The 26,613-nt window shown below is 42.5% G+C and overlaps 1 protein-coding gene across 2 annotated transcripts; it reads right to left on the reverse strand.

The window, feature by feature from the left end:
- Window positions 1-614: 614 nt before the first annotated feature.
- On the reverse strand, window positions 615-14,569 carry LOC128482999 (uncharacterized). 2 transcript variants are annotated; one of them, XM_053459019.1, is made up of 12 exons: window positions 14,370-14,569; window positions 12,687-12,795; window positions 10,522-10,649; window positions 9,534-9,658; window positions 8,132-8,207; window positions 5,853-5,902; window positions 3,623-3,695; window positions 3,366-3,499; window positions 3,009-3,143; window positions 2,438-2,489; window positions 1,790-1,853; window positions 615-1,453 (listed from the first exon to the last, which is right to left on the reverse strand). In XM_053459019.1, exons 1-12 carry the CDS (start codon window positions 14,460-14,462, stop codon window positions 1,200-1,202), a joined length of 1,293 nt encoding a protein of 430 aa, XP_053314994.1. In that variant the 5' UTR covers window positions 14,463-14,569; the 3' UTR covers window positions 615-1,199. The 2 variants fall into 2 exon arrangements, with proteins under 2 accessions (XP_053314994.1, XP_053314995.1); XM_053459020.1 differs by lacking the exon at window positions 10,522-10,649 and having other exon boundaries at window positions 14,370-14,508.
- Between the last annotated feature and the right edge of the window lie 12,044 nt (window positions 14,570-26,613).

Consider the following 26,613-nt stretch of genomic DNA (forward strand, 5'->3'; position numbering starts at 1 on the left):
TGATGTAGAGGTTGTAATATTTGCCCTATGCATTCAAGAAAGAGAATTTATATATTGTATCTTTTGAAGCATTTTTGTCAACTCAAATAGTTTAGTAACAATTATGATAGGTAAATCATAATTTTTTTTTTTTTAATACCGTATTTGCATGATTATAAGACAAGTTTTTTTCAGAAAACGGCATCTAGAAAAATACCTTGCCTTATGATATTGCAGATGCAGTTGCACAGAAAGAGAGGTGCAGAAACACTTCTCTTTCTTAGTGATTCTGCAATATTCTGGCCTCTTGGAGTACTTTGACAAAAGGCCACACGGCGCAGCAAAACAAGCAAGAGAGCTTCTTCCCAGTTCCACCAATCAAGGGAGAGGCTCTGGCCCTTTGCCTAAGTACCTGGATAATGGAGCTGATTTCATGGAGAAGCAGATGAAGACAGAAGAAAGAAGACTGAAGAAAAAGAAGAGGCAGGAGAAGAAGCGGAACTGCAGAACAGGAGACAGGGACATGGAAGCAGTCGCCAGAGTAGGCAGGGAGACATTGACAGATGAGTGAGAGTGTTAGAGAAATTGTTGGAGTGGATGCGTGTGAGAACAAACAAAAAATGCAAAAACAGTGGTTTTGATTCTTTCCCAATAGGGTCGACTTATATTATATTTCCATAAATACAGTACATTATTCATACTAAGTTTTGGACTGTACATCTATTTGGCATAGGTTGGAGAGCCAGACGTCCTACACACTGTGTTGGCTGGACTTCTGTTCCTCGCCTCCTGTATGATGCAACGTTCTAAGGTGATGTCATTTCAGTTTCTACTGCATGAAACTGTGTAATACAAAATAGAAAAACTTAAAAGTACACAATTTCAATTTATTTTACTATGCAAATATCCAGTGTGTTTCCTTTTTACTTTGTTACCCTACTAGATGTTGATAAAGCCAATATAGTTTGTTTTATGCATATGTTCTTTTGCGCCCAAATTATGTAATGCAGTGTAGACGTTTGCTTAGGAATTCAATGCAGATTTAATGGAACTGCTGAATAAAACCAAACTCACTAAAATGTTAAAAGTTTAGAGATAATGGAAATCTAAAGAAAACATGTACATATATTGAAATTATTAAACAAAGAACATTATTTGGACAGTCTGGACTAAGACTTGTTTCTTTTGGTGGACAATGTTCCAAGGGGGGGATGCAAAATTTAGCTTTCCTTTGGTTGAACTCTCTTTTCATCTGCAGTAAGAGATGAAAGAAAAGGTTTTGGAAAGTTTTGTGTGTTCATAACGTAACCGGCTAAGGTGGATAGTACTGTTGAGATTTCCGAAAGTTTCTTAAAGGATTGCTGTTCCAAGGCTAGGACTCTCTTGGTCAAGCACACATTCTCCCGGTGCATATGCTTTAACATGCGTTCCATCTTGGCAGACGCACAGGATTTTCGCCTTTTCTTTGCATGCCCTTTGAGAAAATATACTGCATTCAGTAATTAAGGTATTTCATAGTCTGATTATGGATATGGAGTGTCAAGAATGTGGCTTTTAAAGCTGCAGGTACATTCCTCAAGAGCTAGAAAAATCAGGCATCGTCTCATTAAGGTAAAAATGTAGGAACTGAAGATCTTTGCAAAGAGGATAAGTGTTAAATCAGAAGCATGGCAAACATGGCAAAAGCTCTCCAACCGGCATATACCCTCATGTTATTTATTCCTTAAAGATCAGAAAATCAAGTTGCATATTACTGAACGTTATACTAAACATGTCGTTGAAACCACACACAGTAATAAATTGGCGTTACCATAATGGTTTTTGTGTTCATCTGCATCTTCAGATCCGCTGTACTCCATTTTATAATCAGTTTCCTGTACATGGAATAGGATGCATGAGTTAAATACTATTATCACTGCTAGGTATTATTAGAATACTGTATTGGTGCAGAATATATCTCTGTGCATATATAGATCAATCTCCATAGCTCTGTTAATTTGTGTGCCCTCTCTCCCATCTCATGAAAAAAGGTGTATTAGTCTCAGTATTGTTCTTGCAATGATGATTTGTATGTTGTATTTTGCCTTTTTTACATTTGTGTCAATGTAAATGCTACATATATAAATCAGGTTGTCTTTCTTACCTATGTATTAACAAGACCCCCAAAATAAGCCATAAAGGTCATTTTAAATATTTGATACCCTATGTCTGGTGTGTTAATATTACATTTATTATTATTTTTATTAACATCAAACACCAGGTCATTTGTATTTTTATATCCACTATCCATATAAATTCCAATTTGAAGCGATCCAACTTCAGACATAGCAAATAACACATTTCGTCACACGGCTTCCTATGATCCCTGGCAGGCAGGTGTTTACCCATTCATTTCATTTGGACTGACTCTAGTGAAGACCAAAATTGCAATATTTATTATTGACAAATGCATACTTACAAAATCATGTTCTTCCAAGCTGATTTTAAATCGTTTATTTGTCCCTTGTGTTCTATAATAATAAAAAAAAAATTAAAAAAAACGACTTTAGAGTTTAGGATTTTAATTTTCTCTTCCCTCATAGCATTGGTGAAATTACTGAAGGTGTTTTGTCTTACCAGTGATATTGCACCCTTGTTTCCTAGGAGTCACTAGGCAAGCAATTAATATTCACAACATCTTCCCAGTAACAGAATGGTTTATGCACATTTCTTAGCCCATGGTTGTGGTTAAAGTCATGACTTTCATGTTTCTCCAGTACACCTCGAGTATTTGCAAAGTTGTGCTCTAAAAGTTTTATCAGTAAAGAACTTTCAGGATTCTTCCTCTACCATAGACTACAGCAACATATGGAGGCCGGATGCTGGATACTACATTTTTTGGAATATCTCCAATAGATGTAGCATAAGAAAAAAAAACAGTTTAACTTAATTTATCTTGTATTCATTATTTCATTATTTGAGTTGCTTGATCTGAACAAGAGATGGTTGTCGTAAATTTATACAGGCTGATTTGAAATCTCAGTACTTACTGGCCAGATATGTTCATACTGGAATGGCTAGGGTCATGAAAAGTATCTTCATTGGTCAAGTCCTCGCTGTCACTTGAGGACGAATCTGTGGGGTTATCATAGTCATCAGGCTGATAGGTCTCAAACATTTGAGGTCTAGAGCAGAGGAGAAACAACATTAGCCACTTCTACACATATAATATTTGCATCCAAAACGCTCATGTGTTCCATCTGTCATTTTGCATAACTACATAGAAATATCTGTATGATTATCAAGAACTCTTCATTTGGATCCTGGATCCTGTGTCTGTCCAGCTTTTACATTTCCAACAGATGTCCACACATAACGTATTACAAATGGAATACAGTTTGTCTTACAGAGTTATACTTGTGAAAGTCTCACTGGCTTCTTCTGTTGAGCTCTCCAACTGTTCTCCTTTAGGGGAAAAGGCTCTTTTTGTGCCTCTAGTTTCCTTTCCATTAACTGTCCACTGAGACCTGTTATCATAGTCCTAGTAAAATGAAAATGTCATAAGTACAAATATTATTTACTGTATTGTAATTGTACTTTGCAGAATTGTTGGACAGGTTAGCATTCCATAACATTTCATTATTCACATGTTTCCTAGCATTACCTGGTCAATGCTTTTAGATCCTTTGGGCACTGCAAATTCATTGTAGTTTCCTGTACTGTCAATCATTAGTGTCCTATATGAGAATGAAAATAAATGATCTACAGAATTTTACACTGTATTTGTCTGCTATGTATATTTTAGGGGTGAACTGGAGAAAACTCAAATTACATTTGCATAGCATAAGTGAACTGGTTCATATTTGTTTCAAGAACAGTATACTGTCCCATACAGCCCCACCAATGAAGAATGCATATTAAAGTAATATCTGTAAATTCTGAGAGAAAAAAAATCCTTGTTACGAATTACTTACATAAACTAAAATGCTAAAGCACACCTCCGCATTTCAAATTTCATGCTCCTTTTGGCTACCTGAAGCAATCAGTGGGAGGAAAGCGTTCCAACTGAAGTAAACGGGAGCGCTTTCTATGTGTGTGTAAACCATTGCTGGGGCTGGCTGGTGGCGAGTATATAGAACATACACAGCGACAAGCAGGAGATGCGTTTTGCCAAACGCATCTCCTGAAAGCCAAGGAACTGTAGTCTTGGAAGGAGAGCAAATGCATGAATCCTTCCATGCACTTGCAAGGGCCATAAAATAAATAAACAGCTATCATATACATTGACATCTCTCTAACTAGATACATGCATTGATTCATCTTGCATGAGACCTCCCCCCATGGGGGGCTGGTACCTTCTGGTCTACAAGACAATAAAACTTCTAGATGTAAAGTATACAGAACAACTTATGTTCTACTAACAATTATGTCAATATATGGTCAATTCTCTCATTCTTAAAGTAACATGCAGTTATAATCTTACTAAATCCCAATAATGTCTGTCTCTCTACATAGCATTTCCGTGCCTACCTTTGGCAACACAGGCACTCAAGCCAGATTAGTCCTAACCTTCTCTTTATAGAGTTGAATAAAGCCGTATTGCCAGATGTGATTTTTCAGATAAACTTATCTTCCCCAGTAGGAGCTGGGGCCATATTGATTTTTGTTTCTTGCCTCTATATGCTTTTTGTAAATACCGTATTTGCTCGATTGTAAGACAAGGTTTTTTCAGAGCAAATGCTCTGAAAAATAACCCTCGTCTTATATTCGAGGTCATCTTATAGCCAGACATAGAGGTCTGACTACAAGACTAAGATCCAGATCCCCCGCAGAGCTGCAGGAGACCTGGATCCTTCTCTGACAGCTGGTGGACCTCTGTGCGATGCGCGCGGACAATCTCCGCCGCTGCCGGCACTTCGCCTGGGGCTTCTCCGACAGAGCGCTGGTGTGACATGACCTTCCGGTGCTCCACCATAGAAGCTCCGGCGGAAGTACCAACCAGCAGTGGAGGTAGCCTACGCGCAGACGTTCACCGGCTGCCAGAGAGGAGGATCCCCCGCAGCGCTGCAGGGGACCTGGATCCTCCTCTCTGGCAGCTGGTGAATGTTTGCAGGATGCGCGCAGACAACCTCCGCTGCTACCTGACACTTCCGCCAGGGCTTCGGCGGAAGTATCGTCCAACTGCAGCGGAGGTTGTCTGCACGCGTGGCACAGACGTCAACCGGCTGCTACCACCAGACACCAGGGAATCAGAAGCATGGGGGACAAGTCTAGGGATGCACTGGTAAGTCAGGGGGTAAGAGTGATATATATGGGTTAAAAGGCATATCTGGGAGGCAGAGTGGCATATCAGGAAGGCAGAGTGGCATATAGGGGGATATAAGGCATTTCTGGGGGGCAGGTTGCCAAATAAAAGGAAATAAAAACAAATTCATTCTCAGTTTTTATTAAATATGAAAAAATAGTTTACGTGTGAATTAATATTTACTAATAAAACTTTTTTCCTATAAGGTAGTCTTATATTCAGGCTTTTTCCTTTTCTTCCTAAATTAATATTCAAATTTTGGGGGTCGTCTTATAATCAGGGTCCTCTTATAATCGAACAAATATGGTTCATTTTTATGAACGGCAGGGCAGCCATGAAGAGGACTCAAGAACATGCCATAAGCAAGATCTTTTGAGGGATGATCCTTTTTTTTTTTTTTTAGTCCTTCTGCTCCTGTGTAGCAACCTCTGTTTACCAACTTGGATTTGGCTCAACAAATTTCCTGTCCATTCACTCTTGTTTAGGCCATATTGCCCACATCTACACATTGTATTGTACAACACTGTGGTACTTTACAAAGCTTTATCATAGATGATGATCTCTTTTATTCCCCAGTAGTAATACTCACTGGTTTGATTCTGCATTTGCCATTCTGTCATAGGACTGAGATGGAGATACCTAAAATGAAAGTTACTTATTAAGAGATACGTAGGAAACCTGGATTGTTAACACGTGGCCGTGTACATTGATGTACAAGGTTTTAATGCAGCAAATTAATATTTTTTGTAGGGGTCACTAAAAATATAACGGTGGGACTTTGTGGCCAAAACAACGTCCTTAACATGTAATATTGGTTCTTTTTTGTGTACCCTAAACTTAGTTTATGCTACCTTATATTGTACATTGTTAGTGGAGCCAAGGCCTCTTGCAAATCTCTGCATATTTACAACCGCACCAATGTAAGTTAGCATCAGTAATAAAAACCCACATTTGAGTGTGTCCTCAAAATGTATAACCTTAAATTATGCATTGTGAACTTCATCTGCCCTTCGGTAACTTCTATTGCATTTTTGCTTTTGATAGAAGTGGATTTTAAATTAGTTTTTGTTTCTATATTTAATCTGTCTTACCTACTTTCTGTAAACATAATTACTGTTGCGTTATTAATCAATGTTGCAGACATAGCTTTTTCAACCTTTTGTGCCATTTTTCTAAGCTCAAATTAAAAAGAATCAGTTCTTCCAAATCCTACATGTTACAGTTCTGTATACTAGGTACACCTTATATAATAAAAGTATATATAAAACGTATTTCAAATGTAATAAAATTGACCAGCAAACCAGAAAACAAAGATACAACTCTTGTTTGTCAAGGACACCATTGTGAGAAAGACCTGATGCATTTCGTGCAATGTTTCTTCAGAGGTAAATGGTCGACAAACATTAAGTCCAACATAATCAAATAATAAGAAAGAAAATGGGGACCTTTGAGGCACACAATACATTTTTTTGAGGGGGGGGGGCTGGCTAATAGGAATTAATTTTAGTGTATTCCTACAATATAGGAAATAATTGAGAACAAAAAAATATTGTAATTAAAAAAAAAAATCACATGAATAATTCAGAATAGTATACATTAATAATGTAGGCTACTGTCATATCTAACTATACATTAAAAGTAAGGTATGTGTAAGTATTTAACATTACTCACTTTTATGTAGATGAACAGTATAGCCCAATGACCCATGTATGGAATATTAAGGATTAAAAACTTACATGAATAACTTTTGATGTAGAGAATGTCCACTATATATGATTCTATCAAATACCATTGTGAGCTGAAGAGCTTAGACATTAGTACAGTATCCACCCAATTTATTGGCTGTAGAAAATGCAGAGGAGAAAAAAACCCACAGATTTGTCACCAACGTTTCAAACAAGAGGAAGTGATGGGGCAGTACTTTTAGTTTGGAGAAGGGCCATAGACTAAGTTACACTTAAGTTGGTTGCCATGTTAACAAAACTAAACTAAAATGGACTGATCAATTGTACGAATGTGGGAAAAAGAAGGATTATGAAAAAAATAATGAAAATAAGGTAATGTGAATGATAAGAATGTGTGCATGTAAGATATTACATATCTAATGAGTAAATATGGTGTTTACATTACAGCTGTGTATAAAACTAAATGCAAAATACAGCAAAGGGTTTATTTTTGTGTTTATCGACTATTACCTCTGAAGAAGCCTTCAGATGCATCAGGTCTACCTCACATGGCTCATTGACAAACAAGCATTGTATCTTTTCTAGTCGTTGCCGGTCACAGAAAAAAGTTTGTGTGCCTACTAATGGGCAGATGGGCCTAATAAAAAGATGGGGGCCTAGATCTTGTGTTCCATCAGTCCTATGTTAATCCAGCACTACCTAAAGGACCCTCTCAAATCAGGATTCACACCATATAACCAAAGTTGCTTCTCCATCTTCTCTCTACAAGTTTAAAAATAGCATCACTGGTATTTTGGAATGACATAGCTGTTTTTTTAACGTGTTGAGATTAACATACTCTATTTTCATATAAATTGTAGAATATCAAGTTATATACAGATAACCATATAGTTTAGCGTTTAGAATAGAGACAAACCTTTTAGTATTTAATAACTGTTAAATGTGTCATTAATTATACTGGTAAATACAGCAGCCAATCACACATAAGATGCTTTGATACCCCTAAAAAAACCCAATTTTGGTACCCTAGGTTTGTTACAAAAAAGCAACAAACTAATTATTTTGTGCTTTCACACATGTCAGGAAATTTTTCTTTCACCTTAATTGTAGATTATATATTTTTTTCTACTTTGTTTTACAGTCAACATTTCCCTAGATTATACATAAAAGACTCAACACTTACAGGTTCAAATCGTGGCTGGGACTGGTATTGTTTTTGCCGTAAGTGAATAACCTCCTTCCACAGGGCCTCATTTTCTCTAAAGAAAAGAAAACCCACAAGAATGTTAAAAAATAGAAAAGCGACCGGTAGAGGTTAGCTCTATACAGTATTTGCAAAAAAAGAAAAAAGGTACTCAGAACGAACTACTTTTAAACTTAAAAGGCCAATTCAGATCGATGTGCATGTAAAATGCATCCACTTTGTACTGACACCAATGCATTTTACTGCATGCAAATCAGTGCATGCATTCTTTAAATTATTGGAGGTAGAAAATGAAACTTCCTGTCTTATTTTCTCCTCCTACCAACTGCCTCTGCTGAAAGCAGGAAGTGTACTTAAGTTCACTTTCTGCACATGCTCAGTAGAACCCACATTAAGCTTGCATGAAAATCAAAGGGAATAGCAGCAGCCAATCACACATATATGATAGCTCAACACTGATATCGAACTAGCAATTTCATTGACTACTGCTATTCCAATTCCTTTATTACACTTAAGAACAACAATTTTTCCGGCTTTTTCTCACGTACCCACCCAAACTAGATTTTTTTCAGTACAATAATAAAATATAAAAATTCACATTTGGTAAATTGGGACTGTAGAACATAGCACATGTTTTGGGTTGTTTTTTAAATACATTTTGTTTCTCATTCCCTGAGTACTGTAATGGATATAAAGATCTAAATACACTTTAATTATTATTACTAACGGTAAAATGCTGCAAAGGATCACTTCAATACTGCCACTTTGTAACACTTTCTCTGCCTCTCTGTTTCAAAGATTAACACTGAGAAAGGCATCGTCATACATTAGTAACTGTTATTCTCTCTCTGTGAGACACATCATCCAGTTAGGAGTAAAAAGAATTTATGTGTGATGTGCCATCAGCAAATCCTGCCCATAGCCAGTGACTCAGACAACTGCATTGTTTGCACTAGAATATTACAAATAATAATAATTAATAATAATGGCAACTGCAGAAACACATTTTTGAAAGACAATATGTGTGGCCTTAAAGCTACTACAAACATAAAAAATAAGACCTTTCTGAAGGACAGTTGTGGCTTCAGCTCCTTTGCATCACTATACATTATGACAGACCAACCACAGTAAGCTTCTGCTGCAAGAAGAGCTCGGCTAGCCCTGTATAATGCATAGTTAAACTATTTAGATTTATTCAGTCATCTTATACATTGAATTATGCAGGGCTTAGTCAGCCCATCCTACTGGAGAAACTTGCAGATGTTGGTCCTTTATAACGAATAGTGAAACGGGGTCTCACTTTAGTGAATTTACTCCAATGCCTCTTTCTTGTTATTATGATACAGCACCAGCACTGTGGCTTATGCAACCCTGTAAATACCTCTTCAGCGACTCAACAGTTGAATCTGTTATGTCCTGACGTCCTTGGAGCTGATGGAGGAATGCCAATATTTTGTGCATGTCATCCGGGGCCGATTTATTTTCATCAATACGGGGAACAGGAACCTGTAATAAACAGAATGGAGCGATCAATGTATTGTAGGGAGATCCAGTGAGAGGAAATTCTTATTTACATGAAATATGACAATATTTTTGTTCATTTGCTTTGTGCAGAACTATAACTATGTAATCGTACATGTATATATTAATTATAGTGCTTTTGACTTGAAAAAGGGAGGTTGATAATCTCAGAAATTCATCCTTGAAATGGAATGTCAGCCCAATACCCATTGTACAGCGCTACGGAACTTTATGGTGCTATACATATACAGGCATTGCTTGTACTGCATCTATATTTTGATCACAACTTTATAAAAATATACTATACATTTCTATACTATATTGTTGCTACATACAGTAACAGTTTAAAACATTGCTTTAAATTAACATAGATATGCAACACTAATTCTTAAATAATACCGCTAACTGGGCTATGATCAACATATTACCAAAATACAATCAAAATTATTATTTAATCAGTTGCTCACAAAGATTAAATTGGCACTATTTTTATATTTCTAATAAAAATAAAGTAGAATCTTTTCCTTATGTGTTTAGATGAAAAAAGACAGTTTACTTACCTGCTAACGCACACTTCTGCCTGCCACCTCGTACCTGGTCTTCATTGCAGAATCAAATATCCAACTGTACAGGAGCCGGCTGTGTCCATAATAGTGCGCTTAGCTATATAGTGACCCAGTAGCATCCCCTCAACATCTTTCACTTATTCCAATAATAAAGATGTGGGCCACAGGTTTTTTGGACTACTATGTTATACGGTTCGGTGATTTGTTTAAATCTGTTGCAGAATAAAAATCTTTTTCGACCCCCCAAAACCACCACAACAAAACATAAACCATTCAATATACCTTTCTTTTAATCTTTGTGAGCAGCTCTTCCTGACCACGCTTGAAGAACTCATGCTGGTATTTGCCTGAGCAATATTTATCTTGTCTCATTGCGCTGGACTCATCATGTAAAACCTTATGGAAGCCATCTAAGAAAAAAGGTATATTTTCTTAAGCAGCTACTTAAAATATGACCAGTGATTGGCATGGAATATGGATACATTTCAACTGTTACCTAGAAAACAGATGCCATCAAACATCCCGGTTAGTGTTTATGATCAAAAACTAAACCAGTAACACAGAACCAGTGATCAGCCTGCAGAGAGTGGGATCATCAGATGTCCAGGCAGAGACCCGAGGATTGTATCCTGTAGAGTTAGTACAGAATGTCCAAACGGAGGTTGAGCTTTACTTAAGTGTAACTGGTGCTTTGGCAGAGTATACTTGTCACCTGTCAGCACAGAGCTAGTGATTCTGGCTTGAGCATACATGATCTCCCATGTATGTCCCCGCCAGTGCAAAAGACTTCAGGACATACTGTTATGTGGATCACGCAATCCTTAGAATGTACTAGTACTAAAGCAAGTAGTAAGTGGTTAACGGTACTATTCCACTTACTGGCAGATTTGTCATTTTAACTTTTTCCTCTTGGGGTTAAATCACACACAAACAACACAATGTAAAGCATTCTCTTAAAACTATTTCTACTTTTTGATTTTGTTTTCTTATTCCCAACAATGAAAATAAAATAGTTTAGATACTCCTCAGATGTGATATAATGCTTAGGGGACCTAACAGATTCCGTAGCATAGGAAGTAACGTTGAAAATTACAATATACAAAATAAACAATAACACTACCACACAGTAAGACATACTAGTATGAAGGGAGAAGATGACCCTGTTATTGCGAGCTTACAGCAACACTGTCACATTAATGCCACATGTTATGCAGTTCAGATTTCTGTGGAGTCCACATATCACACTGATCTTAGTTTAAGTATTGTTAGCATTTCAGTCATGTAGTATAGGCCAAGTGCTTCAGTGATCATGTGACATTAAATGGGCTTAAAAAAAAAAGCTAGTTTATAGTTTGATTAGATATGGTTGTGTTTGCACAACAGCATGTTCTCATATAAGAGTGTATATCTTGTCAGAGTAAGCGGTGTTCACAAAATAGGAGGTTGGGAAGAGCTGGAAACTTCTATAGGCTTCCTATGTAGCAGTAAAATGAATGTGTAAGCTCCTTTGAGCAGGGCCATCCTAACCTGTAGTTTCTGTAAGGCAAATTATTATGTTACATACTACTTGTTATGTCCTGTCTACCCATTGTACAGCGCTACGGAATTTGATGGCGGTATATAAAACAATAATAATAATAATAATAATAACAAATGTAAACTGCCTGGAGCCTTCTGGCAGACTCCAGTCAATTCACATTAAAGAACACCCTAGAAAGAAGTCAATCAGATTCTGGAGGTGTTTTATCATTCAGGCGATTTACATCCAAATAAAGGGCCTTTATACACAACATGCACCCTCTGCACAAAATCAAGGATTGTATTTTATGTTTCTGCATCAAAGATCTTTTGACCCCCTCATGACAAAGCATGTACATGTATGGGCTGACAATGCATTATTTTTAATGGGTTTATGGGCAACCCATTGTCCTTAACCCCTTCATGACAAAGCCTGTACATGTATGGGCTCGAAATGCATTGTTTTCAATGGTTTTAGGGACCGCCCTAGGGGTTAAGAAAAGATTAGTGGTCTCTCTAAACTAATGCTTATGAAGGAGACTAAGTCTAGTCACTAAAAGGACAGCTGACAGGACAGAATGGGCAACAGTCATGATTCCATTATGTATTTTGAAGGCTCACATTGAGCTTCTGCTGCAGGAAGAGCCTGCCCCTTTATAATGCATAGTTAAGGCGGTGAGATTTCTTCAGTCTTCTCACCCACTGAACTATCCAGTATACAGGGCCAGCTCAGCCCTTCTCGCTGGAGAAACCTGGCAGTGTTGGCATTTTATAATGAATGGTGAAGCGAGGGGCTTGAAACTACTACTGTCCTGCACACTCTGCCTTTGGTGAATAAACACCCATGGAGTAATCGATAACAACAGTACAATACAATCAAGACTGATATGCGCCCGTACTCAAAAATCTTGTAAGGACTCTGTACTTACACCAGTTGAGCTGCCTGACAAAGCTGGCCATGTTGTTATGTTTGAAATGTCTAGGCAGGAGTTCTTTGGCAAAACGTTCTTCATTCACCACAACAAAGCTGTTCCCATCCTATACCACGCACAGAATATGAGTGATAGAAATGTACAAAAACAAAGGTGAGTCAAGGGTGGAACAAGCAATCAAACAATACGAAACAAGTAAACGAAGAAAAAAAAAGAGTGAAAAAAAAACATATGAAAGAGGTAATATAGACATAGTTTCACATCTACATTTACAGGCCGATATCTTATATGCAACAGAGACACAGAGGAATTATTATTTAAAGCTCTTCAAATAACATTTACATTTCCATACCACACTCACAATCAACACGCAATACACCGTATAAGGGAAACTTCATTAAAACACATCTTTATTGGACTGTAGTTTAATATACCGCTATAGAATCACCTGCTTTCTGGTTTGTCCGTTACTAAACCTGGGTTTGAATGGGCTGTAGGAAAACCTTCAACACACTTCCCTAGCGCTGAAAACCTGTCTGGGTAGGCAGTGCAAACACACGCCTTATCTAGACTCTTGTGTGTGTACCTGGCTGTCCAAAGCACAGGACAATTCTTCTATTCTACCGAAGCCAACTCGGCTGGCTAGTTTTTTTTTTTTTTGAATGGGGTTGTGAAAAATGGCTGCAACTTCAAAAAAATTATATTTTTATATGCAACTCTAGAACTAGGAGTCTACAACATTTTAATAGTTGTTTGATATTATATATATATATATATATATATATATATATATATATAATTAGATGAATCTCATAAACATTAAGGATAAAGGCATAATCTTTGTTAAAGAAATTAATCTAAAGATAACTGGAAGTGCAAGCTTCCAAAAGCAAGCTCGAATGTTATGCTTTCCATTTAATAATTACTATTACTGAAGAAGAGAAGCTCATGTAACTTTACATCTTTTTCTATACTGGACAGATAAAAAAAAAATGTATCAAATTTGACTAAAGGATACATTTTTTCTTAGGCTACTATGGCTATATCCATAAATGGTTTCCCAATAAGATCTGCACCATATTTACAGTGTTATTATTGCATACTATTATTATTATTGTGATTATTTTTTTTTTAAAAAAAGCAAGAAATTTGACTGTATTAACCATTTCACTGCACATATTCTTGTGGTTATTTCCGCACCGGCAACACTGTAAAAAAACTAAACAAAACATTAAATAACGATTCTATAAAAATCGAAGGGCTGGTTTTGATTTCTACAAGAAATTTGAAATGGGATTACAGGGGAAAAAACATGCTTTACACCCTGATCTAGCTATCAATCAATCTAATAAGGAAATTCTAAGCCTGGATTAATTGCAAAGTTAGCATTAATGACTTGCCATCATAACTTTTATATTAACATGAGAATGAATAGAATATGGAATACCAGATGAATATTGATTATTAGTACATAAGGCCTGAAAAAAACAATAACAATAAAGAGCACACCCAGTAGTAACACTACTACACACTTAAATCCCCCCTCCGTCAATCACAAGTAGGTGATGACAGAATGACAATGAAATAAAACTGGTATTGGAGAAATACACGTTTATGACTCATTTAACCCTGCATTGTCTTCCTTCTACCCCCCACCCCCCCATTACACTTAGTCCTTGCCTGGCTCCAGCAGATGTAATGGTTGGTTTTGGGATCCTCCACCAAAGACCAGATTTTAGTGAGGAATTTAGGGACACTGGAGCTGGGCTTCATACTTGATGGAGGACAATATTTGCAGTTCCTCCTGCCTGGCACTCTCTCTCTCTCCTGCCTTTAAATCATTTACATGACATGCACACAGTATACACACACAGAGCACTGCTGCTCACAAAGCTCCTCCTATCACATGACTTCCAGCCTCTGACTCTCAGTGTAGGATACAGGGCACAACACTGATCGCCACCCACTGCTTTTTTTTTTCTTTCAAAACGTTTTATCAACACTGTCTTTTCTAAACAATATTGACAACTTGTGGCTTTCTTTCTGATCATGGCAGAGAGTAGCATCAACACACGCAGACCTGGTGCCTCTCTTTGCCATTGCTAATAGCTTGTAATGTGTCAGTGTATCAGAGTGGTCTGTAGCCCTAAATTCACAGTAATAAGCATAGCAGGATGTTTAGAAATCAAATTACGTAAATAAAATACATTTTCCCCTTATAAATGCTATACGATTATCATTAGGAGCTAAAACAGAAAATGACATTATATAAATAAAATGTGTTATTCTGTTAAATGCCCCCCTATTCCTGAGTCACTCCTCTCAGGGCATCCCGGTAACAGGGACTGGGGGGTTTCTAGGTGACCTAGTAGTGTTTTTCAGAGTTAACACAAGGGCTAGGATGACAAATAGGTAATAAAATGAAATTATTAGAGACGACACATCATACAAGTGCATGACAACAGACACAGGCAAATCAACACGGATAACATATAAATTCTAGTTGCTTTGGAACAATCGCAACTACCAAGATACTGGAGCTGGGCATATATTTTCACTTTTAAAATGTTGACACAAACATCCTCTCATGGAGGACTCTCCAAGGTCCCTTTTCCTCATTCAGTCCTAGGTTCAGAGGCCGAGTCAACCCAACAGGTTCCTGGGCAAGGTACATATGAGAAGCCTCCTGGATTAATCCAGAAAAGTTTCTCGGCTGCAGCTTTCTGATTATCGTAGAGCACTCCTCAGGATGTCCATGGAACCCACACTATGTTCACAGTTTGTGGCCACCCGCAAGCTTGGCTGGGGACAGCACAAACCCAGTGATCTTCCATGTCCATTCACAAACCCCAATCCTCAGAGTAAATATGCTCCTCTGGGAAAACTTGTGATTCTGCAAAGCACAGCACAACATGTCATGGCATGCCATGTTGCAGGAATTCTCAAACATCTTGTGGCAGACGGAGGATTAAGAAAGGCACATTTCCTGCTCCCTACATCATGAACTCCAACACACTACACCCCTGTTTTGCAACAACAGCCCCCTTGTCAGGATTCGGCCTCAGCCCTGCAAACTGCCAGGCATGGCAACCCCTTTAAGAGGTCTGCCTGGAGTTGAACTACTCTCCACAGCTTACTTGTGTGTCTGTATTTTATGTACCTTTGCCCACTTTCCCTTATCTCAGTTCCTCTCTCCTCTCCCCATGTCCCGTTTAAAATATCCTATCCTTGCTTAAAGGAGAAGCGTCTGAGGATCTCGGCTCCTCACTCCATCTCCTGTGTTCCTTGCCTTGTTCCCTGTCCTTTGTGGCGTTTTGTACCATGTACCTATGTCTTGTCTGGTTATGTTTAGAATCCGTGTTCTTTGTATTTATGTTCAGCTGTGTTGGTTATGCTATATCCAGGCCTCCCTCACCTGAAGCCTATGTCATTAACGCACCTGACCTTATCAACAGGCTTTATATCCCTGCCTCTCAGCACCAAAGGTGGGAGTTCATTAAGTTACTTTGGAGCTATAGCGCATGCCTGACTCTAGACCTGTATCTTGGATTTACCCTTTTGCCTGCCTTTTTGACCTGCACCGCCTATTGGATTTACCCTTTTGCCTATTGGATTTACCTTTTTGCCAGCCTGTTACCCTTTTGACCTGGACTGCCTATTGGGTTTATTCCTTTTGTTTGCTACATACCTACCTACCTACCTTACCTGGGCTATGTAACGGGTTCACCAAGAGAGCTGTAGTAACTCCCAGACATCACCCACATGTATCCTCCTGTTGTCCCCAGAATAACTTCCAGCACCAGCCAGCATGCACACCTTGGAACCCTGCTATGTGTACCCAATAAGTAGACACAACTACCTTGAATTGAGTACAGCAGGAATGAATCGTTTATTGTTGTAAAACATAGGCTCATATAGCCACAGAACTTCATTAACATAAATTAACATTGATAAACAGGTACATGGAGACAACCCAACCTTTAATCCCCTTTAGCTACTGAATTTCCCCCTGGCAGCAATCCTGTTATGGGATTAGTTTACACAATGGAGTTCCTACCTTGGGGCCCTGTATTAGAGCCCTGCGGCTTTTTTAATCCCGCTCCTGCCCCATTTGTGGCCAATCCCGCCGGCTCCTGCACATTTGTGGCCAATCACGTCCACCTCCTTACCTGAACTACAGAGTTCCCGCGCAGTCCCCGCAAGGCTGCCTTCTCGCTGCTCCCTCACAGCGTCTCTTCTCTCTCGCATCACGTGACTCCGTTTTGTTCCTGGGCGGAGCAAGAGAGGAGACACTGTAAGGGAGCAGCGAGAAGGCAGCCTTTGCGGGATTACCGGGACCCGCAGGTACAGTGCCTGACTGCCCGCTCCCTCCCGCAGCACCAGCAAGACCGCCCGCGCCCGCACGTTTTTTAGCGGGACCCGCCTCCCAATGCAGTCCTCTACCCTGTATGACAGGTCATTCTGTCACAGGCTATTCTAACTCCCCAGCAGTCTGTATTCTTGATATACCTCCTACCCTGCTAATTATGGTGAGATGTATCTGTTTTGTTTAATATACCTATATTCAAACATTCACTTTGTGTCTATCACTGTGTGTGTTCTTACACTCCTGCACCTTGGACTCCAACATCCAGTAAGGGCTGAGTTATGATGAGCCTGACACCCCTCCTCTAAGATGTTGCTACAGCCCCGTGTAAGACAACCTCACTCACACTCACAAAGAAAGGGAGAACTGCAGAGGTGTTACATGTGGATAAAGGAATTTCTGCCAGTGTCTGCAAATTGTGTTATCAGTTATAAAGCCTTTCTTCTCCAAGACATGTTGGCACTATTATATTAACCCGTTCCCTGCTAGTAACTATCCCTAACTTTACAATAATTATTTTTGTATAAATGAAAGCAAAATGGTCACAGAAATCAAATCTCACTTTCAGAGCAACCTACATACTGCTACTATTGCTTATAATATAAAGTGGCAAGCAGCGCTGGCAGGGCCAGATTAACATAGGGGCTGATGGAGCTGCAGCATCAGGCCCCTACCTGAAAATAGGGCCAGTCATTACCGGACTGACAGGGCCTATGAGAGGCTGATGCGGCCACCAGGGCCGTCTTTAACGCAGGGCAAAAGGGGTAGCTGCCCCTTGAGCCCCAAGCAACCCGCCACTCTACGGGGGCCCGGGCGAAACCTCCCTTCCGCAGAGGCCCACTAGTTACCTGTGCATTGCCTGTAACTCACGTCACATACAACACAGAAGGAAGCAGCGGGCCCTTGCGGACGTCTGCAAATGGCAAAGGGACATCTGCAGTTCAGGTAAGGGAGTGGGGAAGGCTGTATAAATGAGTATGGGAGATTAAGTGAATTACTGAGTATCAGAGAAGAAGTGAATGAGTATATGTAAGTAAGTATCTGAGGGAATTAATGAGTATCTATGAATGAATATCTGTGAATGAGTAAATTAATGATTATCTGTGAATTAATATGTGTGGTAGCATGGATGTGTAAGTAGGGGGGGCATGGCACAGGGAGGCTGTTTTGGTGGCAAAGATGGCACAGGCAGGCAGGGCAAAGATGACAAGTCCCATGCTTCCAATCTGGGTGCTAGGCAGGTCCTGTGGATGGGTGGCATAAATATATGTGGGGGTGGCTGGGGGCAATACACAAGGGTGTGGCTGTCTTGTGGGATAAATATACAATAAGAGGCTGGCTGGGGGCATAAATACACAATGGAGGGCTTGCTGGAGTGCACAAATGGGGGCTAGCGGCATCAATACAGAAGGGGGCAGCTGGGGCCATCACATAAATCAATACCAAAGGGAGGGGCAGGCTGGGCGCGATACACAAGGCAGCAAAAACACAAGACAAGAAAAAAAAGAGATTGTTAGCTTAGCCCGTCCAGATGCGGCTGTCAGTATGGCAGAGCCTGTCCTGGTGTGTGTGTTTGGGTGTCGGTATTGCAGAGCCTGTCCTGGTGTGTGTGTTTGGATGTCGGTGTGGCAGAGCCTGTCCTGTGTGCGTTTGGGTGATGGTGTGGCAGAGCCTGTCCTGGTGTGCGTTTGGGTGACGGTGTGGCAGAGCCTGTCCTGGTGTGTGGTTGGGTGTCAGTGTGGCAGAGCCTATCCTGGTGTGTGTGTTTGGGTGTCAGTGTGGCAGAGCCTGTCCTGGTGTGTGTGTTTGGGTGTCAGTGTGGCAAAGCCTGTCCTGGTGTGTGGTTGGGTGTCAGTGTGGCAGAGCCTATCCTGGTGTGTGTGTTTGGGTGTCAGTGTGGCAAAGCCTGTCCTGGTGTGTGGTTGGGTGTCAGTGTGGCAGAGCCTATCCTGGTGTGTGTGTTTGGGTGTCAGTGTGGCAGAGCCTGTCCTGGTGTGTGTGTTTGGGTGTCGGCGTGGCAGAGCCTGTCCTGGCGTGTGTGTTTGGGTGTCAGTGTGGCAAAGCCTGTCCTGGTGTGTGTGTGTGTGTTTGGGTGTCGGTGTGACAGAGCCTGTCCTGGTGTGTGTGTTTGGTTGTCGGTGTGGCAGAGCCTGTCTGTGTGCGTATTTCGTCATCTGTTTCCTGGCACTTTACTTACTGTAGGAATAAATTGAACTATTTAACTTTTACTTGTCCAGAGATAAAACGCCCTCCTGAATTTGTAGTCACTTCAGAGGACAAAACTTTTTAGGCCCAGAAATCAGTGAGAGGAAAAGTAATGGTATTGTATCATTTACTCTATTTCAATCAAATCCAATGGTCACTACACTATACTAATCCAGTGGGAACTTTTGCTTTTGTCACAGTGAGACACCTTCAAAGTCTTCACAATCTTGGTTTCTCTGACACTGCTCTCTCCTGGTTCACATCCTACTCCTTCATATCCCTTTCTAGTAACAATTCTTTTCCTCTTTCCCCTCTCAGTTAGTGTACCCCAAGGCTCCATTCTAAGACCCCTTCTTTTCTTCCTTTAGACTACCTCTCTTGGCAAACTAATCTCAACTTTTGGCCTTTAATACCACCCAGGTCCGTATCTAGAGTATTTGGCACCTGGGGTGGATCCTGTATGTGTGTCAGGCCCCATCCAGGCTGCGGTGCTGCATGTCTTTTCTTCCCTGTGCTTTGTCGTGCCCTGTATCATGTATGTCTTGTCTGGTTATGTTTCTTGCTTGGTCTCCCTGTCCCTTGCACGTTATGTTTCAGCTGTTACTCTGCTTAGCTTCCATTATCCCAGCCTGCAGCATCCTGCACATGATTCTAGTGCTATGTCTCATGCCTGCTTCAGCCCTAGGTGCTCATCACCCGGGTGAGTGCAGTCACCCTGTACCAGGTCCTGTGGCTCCACTTCTGCATCCTGAACTCCTGAACACAATCTTTGGGCGCTCTGGGTCATTACAGTCGTCTTTATGGACCCAGTTCCTGACAATGTGGCAGGAGGATATTTATTTCACAAATCTGTAAACTATATGTCAACTGGAAAAAAAACTAGGAATCTGAAAAAATAAATTCTTAACTTATACATTCATTAAATAAGTTTAAATAAATAGCATTTACTGAACTGATATGGTACAGCATAACTCATATCACTGTATACTGAGTCAAACATTGATGGTGGTACAGTGTAACTGATACACTGAGCCAGACACTGACAGTAGTGCAGCATAACCCTATAACTGTACACTAAGCCAGACATTGACATGGTAGGCCTCTGCCCCTAAATACCTGCCTGTGCCACATCTGCCCCGAAACAGTCTGCCTGTGCCACCTCTGCCACTGAAGCAGCCTGTTTGTGCCACCTATACCCCTGAAACAGCCTGCCTGTGCCAACTCTGCCCCTGAAACTGCCTGCCTGTTACAACTCTGCCCCTGAAGCAGCCTGCCTGTGCCAACTCTGCCCCTGAAACAGCCTGCCTGTGCCAACTCTGCCCCTGAAACAACCTGCCTGCACCAATTCTGCCCGAAACAGTCTACCTGTGCCAACTCTGCCCCTTTAGCAACCTGACTGTGCCTCCTCTGCTCCTGAAACAGCCTGCCTGTCCCATTTCCGCCGCTAAACATTCACTCACTAATAAATTCACCCATTCACTCTGCCGCACCCCCTTACCTCTCTTGCAGATTTCAGTGGTACGGGGCCCGGTCGAGCTTCACTGAGGTCACGCAGCCATCTATGTGGCCCAACTGCTGCCTAACACAGGCCCTCCACTTACTGCTTTGGCGCCCGCACACTGTGTGAGGAAACTGTCTTTTTTCTCACACAGTGTGCGGGTGCCACGGCGGTAAGTTGCGGACCAGCGTTAGGCAGCCGTCGCCGCACCCCCCTGGTGGGTGTCACCTGGGGTCAGGACCTGCAGCACTTTTGAAGAGGTGGCACTTTGCCACCCCAAGCGCCTTTTTTTCTTTTTTTTTTTTAGAGTGGTTTTCGCTTACCTAGTTGTCAATACTCGCTCAGCGCCCCTCTCTCTCCTCTGCGAGCCCTCTAGCTCGGTCTCGTGCCGGAAGTGCCGTCATCTCAGCATTCCGGCGCTCAGCATTACAAGCCGGTGCCGGATTGCCGGATTGCTGAGATGACGGCACTTCCTGCGCTCAGCAGTGAAGCAGCGCGCACCGTGGCAGAGCAGGGAGACTCGCGGCAGAACTGCTGAAAGTTAAGTGAAGTACAAAGGGGGGGGGTAGGGTAGATAATAGGGAGGGAGAGAGGGAGAGGAAGGGTAGATAATGACCCCGACATCGGCAGGGGGGGGCGGCGGCATTTTAAACTTCGCCCCAGGCGGCATTATGTCTTGGGCCGGCCCTGTCTGGGGTGGACCTTCCGCCCCCCTTTAGCTACACTTCTGATACCATCCACACCCAGTCGCTGCCTTGGTGTCACCCTTTATTCACCCCTCATATCCATTCCATCTTAAAAACTATTGCCTGCATTCACCTCTTCCAAACACAATATGCAACAAAGGCTCTTGTTCATGCACTTGTTATCTCCTGTAACTCTGCCTTAGCTGGGCTCCATCATACAGTCATCTTGCCCACCTATAATCTAAAATAAATATTTTTTCCCTTAGTGGAAACGTAAGGGCTATGGGGCCTTACAGGTGGTGGATTTATCTGGTGAGATTAGATGACTTTGTTCAGGGGCGAGTCCATCATCATTCCAATACTTTCAGGAGTGGTTCCGGAGTGGGAGAGTGGAAGAGGTTTAGATATCTACAGATCAGGCATCATCCCAAAAAGTCTTTCCCACCCCTCATTCAAGATCATTGAGGCCTCAAGGTTCATTCCCACCAACATTCGAGATCATGTTCAAATTCCAAACATGATCAAGGAGGACTCTTATAAAACATTAAGCAGGTGGTCCCTAGACCCCAGTCTAATTGTCCAATTTTCCCAGAGCATTTACGATTGTGCCTTATAGGAGCGGTGGACAAGCAAGCACATACATGCATGTTTGGTGTCAGGACCGGGGTCCGTTACCTACCTCGCGGCGGGAGTCGTCATCGCGGGGAGCGGATCCCGGGCGTCAGATGCCTCGCGGCGCGATCGCCCGTCCGCGGGGCAGGCCGTATCCCCGGCCTCGATTCAGCCGCGTACCGCGCTTAGCCAAAGCGCGCGCTTTCCTCGTGGCGGGGGGGGCGTGGTTACACCCCGGAGGCGAGAGATGGACAGAGGGAAGATGCTAATCAGGAAGGGAGGGGGAGGAGCTTGCCTCCCGCTCCCATACCAATTACCATGCCCATGAGAGATGATCAGGTGTGCAGGGGAGGAGACCGGGTATACTCTGAAGGGAATCAGGTGTGCAGAGGAGGAGACCAGGTATGCTTTGAAGGGGATCAGGTGTGCAGGGGAGGAGACCAGGTATGCTCTGAAGGGGATCAGGTGTGCAGGGGAGGAGACCAGGTCTACTCTGAAGGGGATCAGGTGTGCAGGGGAGGAGACCAGGTCTACTCTGAAGGGGATCAGGTGTGCAGGGGAGGAGACCAGGTCTACTCTGAAGGGGATCAGGTGTGCAGGGGAGGAGACCAGGTCTACTCTGAAGGGTATCAGGTGTGCAGGGGAGGAGACCAGGTTTGCTCTGAAGGGGATCAGGTGCGCAAGGGAGGGATCTCCAATCAGAAACACTATAAAGACCCTGCAAATCCTACACTAGTTGCTTGCTAGTTGAGCCGTGTTCCTTGTGGATACCCTACGACCTTCTGCTTGAAGATTTTGATGTTCCCTGCTTGACTTTCTGGTGATTGAACTTTGGCTACCCTTTCTTGGATTCCTCTACCTGCCTTTGCCCCTTTAATTGGAACTGCGCCTTCGGCTTTGAGAACTGTGCTGCTTACCTGTTGAACCTGGAATTGTTTGCTAGACTACGGTACTGTGCTTTGTGTCTTTTGAACTGTGTGTTTGAATCTACCTTATTCATTAAAGCCTTTTGGTTACCTGATCCTGCGCTACGCTCCGTCTCTGGTTCTGACAAAACTAGCAAGCCATATGGAGCCTGCAGAAATGATGGACGCTATCCAAGCTCTGACCCAGCAAATAGCTGTTATTGCCCAAACTTTGCAAGGGGTACAAGACCATCAACTGAACTTACAAAACCAAGTACAAGCCTTACAGGGGGGGCCGCTTCCTATTCCAGCGGGTCCACCCCCTGTTCCACCCATGGAGCAACCAGGAGGAGGTGCTGCAGCAGCCCCTGAACCGCAGGTACTGTTACCCGAAAGATTCAATGGAGACCGCAGCAAATACCGAGCCTTCATTACATCATGTGAAATGTTGTTTGTACTCAAACCCCGAACCTATGCTACAGACTTTGTTAGAGTGAGAACCGCTATTTCCCTGTTGTCCGGAGGCCCCCTAACCTGGGCCCAACATCTCCTACAGACTCAACACCCTGCGCTGGACACTTGGGTCCAATTCCGCCAAGCCATGGACATTTTATACGAGGACCCCCATACCAGAGCTACCGCCGAGGCGGCAATCCACAACCTACGTCAAGGTCGCCGACCCGTTGAGGATTATATCACCGAATTTCGCCGCTTATCCGTCGAAATAAATTGGAATGAACCTGCCCTACTTTATCAGTTTCGATTAGGCCTAGCCGAGGCCCTCAAAGATGAACTAGCCCGAGTAGAGGCCCCTGATACCTTGGAAGCCATGATACATACAGTAACCCAAATGGACAGGAGACTCCGTGAAAGGAGAATGGAACGTACACCTGTACCAGGATGGACTACTCGTACTCCCACTCGTCCCCAGACAACCCCAGCGGGGTACCCTTCACCAACCGCCTCGGGAGACGAACCCATGCAGATCGGGCTGACGAGGGGACCCTTATCTGAGTCCGAAAAGGCTCAAAGAAGGAGAAACAATCTCTGCATGTACTGTGGAGAACCAGGACACATTGTTCGTGACTGTACCAAGTTGGCCGCCCGAGGTAAGACGACTCCCCTGATTACTCCTGTCTTACTGAGTGGTACCTCCCGGCATTTATCCATTTCGGTCTCATTACAGTGGGAAAATAAAGAAACCTCAACCACCGCCATCATTGACTCAGGAGCCAGCGAGAGCTTTATGGATATCACGCTGGCCCAGACCTTCAAGATCCCTACCCGTCCAAGATCCAGTCCACTAACCGTCCAGCTGGTAGATGGAAGAGCCATTACATCAGGTCCTGTTACCCTAGAGACTGTTCCTATCAAATTATACAGTGGTCCCGGACATATCGAAGTAATCAGCTTTAACCTCGTCCATTCTCCTCTGTTTCCCCTGATCTTGGGTCTCCCGTGGCTTCGGCAACATGACCCCCTCATTCGTTGGTCATCTGGAGAAGTCACTTTCTCGTCAAGGTTTTGTCAACAACATTGTCTCTCGTCTTTCCTTATTGCAACAGTTCAAGGAGAAGAAGGGATAGAAGCACCTAAGATACCCAGTTCATACAAAGAGTTCAGTCAAGTGTTCGATCCCAAAGAGGCAGAACGACTGCCACCCCACAGACCTTACGACTGCCCAATCGACCTTCTTCCAGGAGCCGCCATACCGTTTGGAAAGATATTTCCACTCTCAGAACCTGAACTAAAGACTCTCAAAGAATACATAGACGAAAACCTGAAGAAGGGCTTCATTCAACCCTCCACCTCCCCAGCAGGTGCGGGGATATTTTTTATTGAAAAGAAGGATGGAGGCTTACGTCCCTGTGTGGATTATCGAGAACTCAACCACATAACTATTAAAAACAAATACCCACTGCCATTAATCCCGGAGCTGATGGATCGACTCAGAGACGCTAAGATATACACCAAGATCGACCTTCTAGGTGCATACAATTTGGTCCGTATCCGCAAGGGGGACGAATGGAAGACGGCGTTCCGCACCCGATATGGCCATTATGAGTATCGGGTCATGCCATTCGGCTTATGCAATTCTCCTGCCACCTTTCAGCATTTTTTGAACGATGTTTTCCGGGACATGTTGGATACCTTCGTCATAGTATATTTAGACGACATTTTGATTTATTCTCCTACTCTCACAGAGCACAGAGAACACGTCCGGGCGGTGTTACAACGTCTCCAGCAACACCACCTATATGCTAAACTGTCTAAATGCATTTTTGAGGCTGATAGAGTGGAATTCTTGGGGTATGTCCTCACTCCCGGAAAGATCGAGATGGATCCTAAGAAGATCACTACCATCCTTCAATGGCCAGTACCTACCTCCGTGAAAGCCGAACAAAGCTTCATAGGCTTTGCTAACTTCTACCGCAGATTCATCAACAGTTTCTCCCGTATAGTTCAACCCATCACCGCTTTAACCAAGAAAAAGACTTCGTTTTCATGGAACCCCCAAGCCCAAAAAGCCTTTGAAATCTTAAAACAACGCTTTACAACGGCTCCCATCCTGATGATCCCTGACCCTCAGAAAGCTTACTACTTGGAAGTAGATGCGTCAGAGGGTGCGGTGGGTGCCATCCTGTCACAGCGTGATGGGGAGAAAGACTCTTTACATCCTATCTCATTTTTCTCTAAACGACTGACCCCTGCAGAGACCAATTATAGTGTGGGGGACCGAGAACTCCTAGCTATTAAGATGGCTCTGGAAGAGTGGCGACATCTCCTAGAAGGGGCCATCCATCCAATCACGGTGTTCACGGATCATCGCAACCTCGAATACCTCAGGAAAGCCAAGAGACTATGCCCTCGACAGGCCCGATGGGCCCTTTTCTTCACGAGATTTCAATTGCACATCACTTATCGTCCAGGTACGAAGAACACTAAAGCTGATGCCCTATCCCGGTTGTACGAATCAGACGCCAAACTCCCCACCGCGGACACCATACTACCCACATCTCACTTTCTGGCGCTTCACTCTTCGATGGTAGAAGAACTTAGGGAACACAGTCGAGTTCTAGGCGACACCTCGGAAACCTCCTCCTTACAAGCCGAAAATGGACTGTTTTACCGAGGGCGTCAAATCTACGTTCCCCCTTTAACACGTAACACCGTTCTTCAGTACATCCATGATCATCCTTTAGCCGGACATGGAGGCCAAAGACAAACTTTAGAACTAGCTACCCGATCCTTTTGGTGGCCTACCATGAGAAGAGACATACAACAATACGTCCGCTCCTGTTCAACCTGTGCCTGTTCCAAGGGAAGTAACTCTCCACCCGCCGGTCTCTTACAGCCTCTCCACGTTCCAGAGCGACCCTGGCAGGACATAACCGTAAATTTTATAGTGGACTTACCTCCATCCCAAAGACACAACACCATCATGGTCGTGGTGGATAGATTGACCAAGATGGCCCACTTCGTACCCACCATCAAATTACCTACCTCAGCGGAAACGGCCGATCTGTTTATTAACTTCATTTTTCGCCTGCATGGTATCCCTCATTCGATCTTATCTGATAGAGGGGTCCAATTTACCTCCAAATTCTGGTCCGCCTTCTGTAAAGGATTACAAATCAAGAGACGCCTGTCC

The sequence above is a fragment of the Spea bombifrons genome, chromosome 3 (genome assembly GCF_027358695.1).
Source record: "Spea bombifrons isolate aSpeBom1 chromosome 3, aSpeBom1.2.pri, whole genome shotgun sequence".
NCBI lineage: Eukaryota > Metazoa > Chordata > Amphibia > Anura > Pelobatidae > Spea > Spea bombifrons.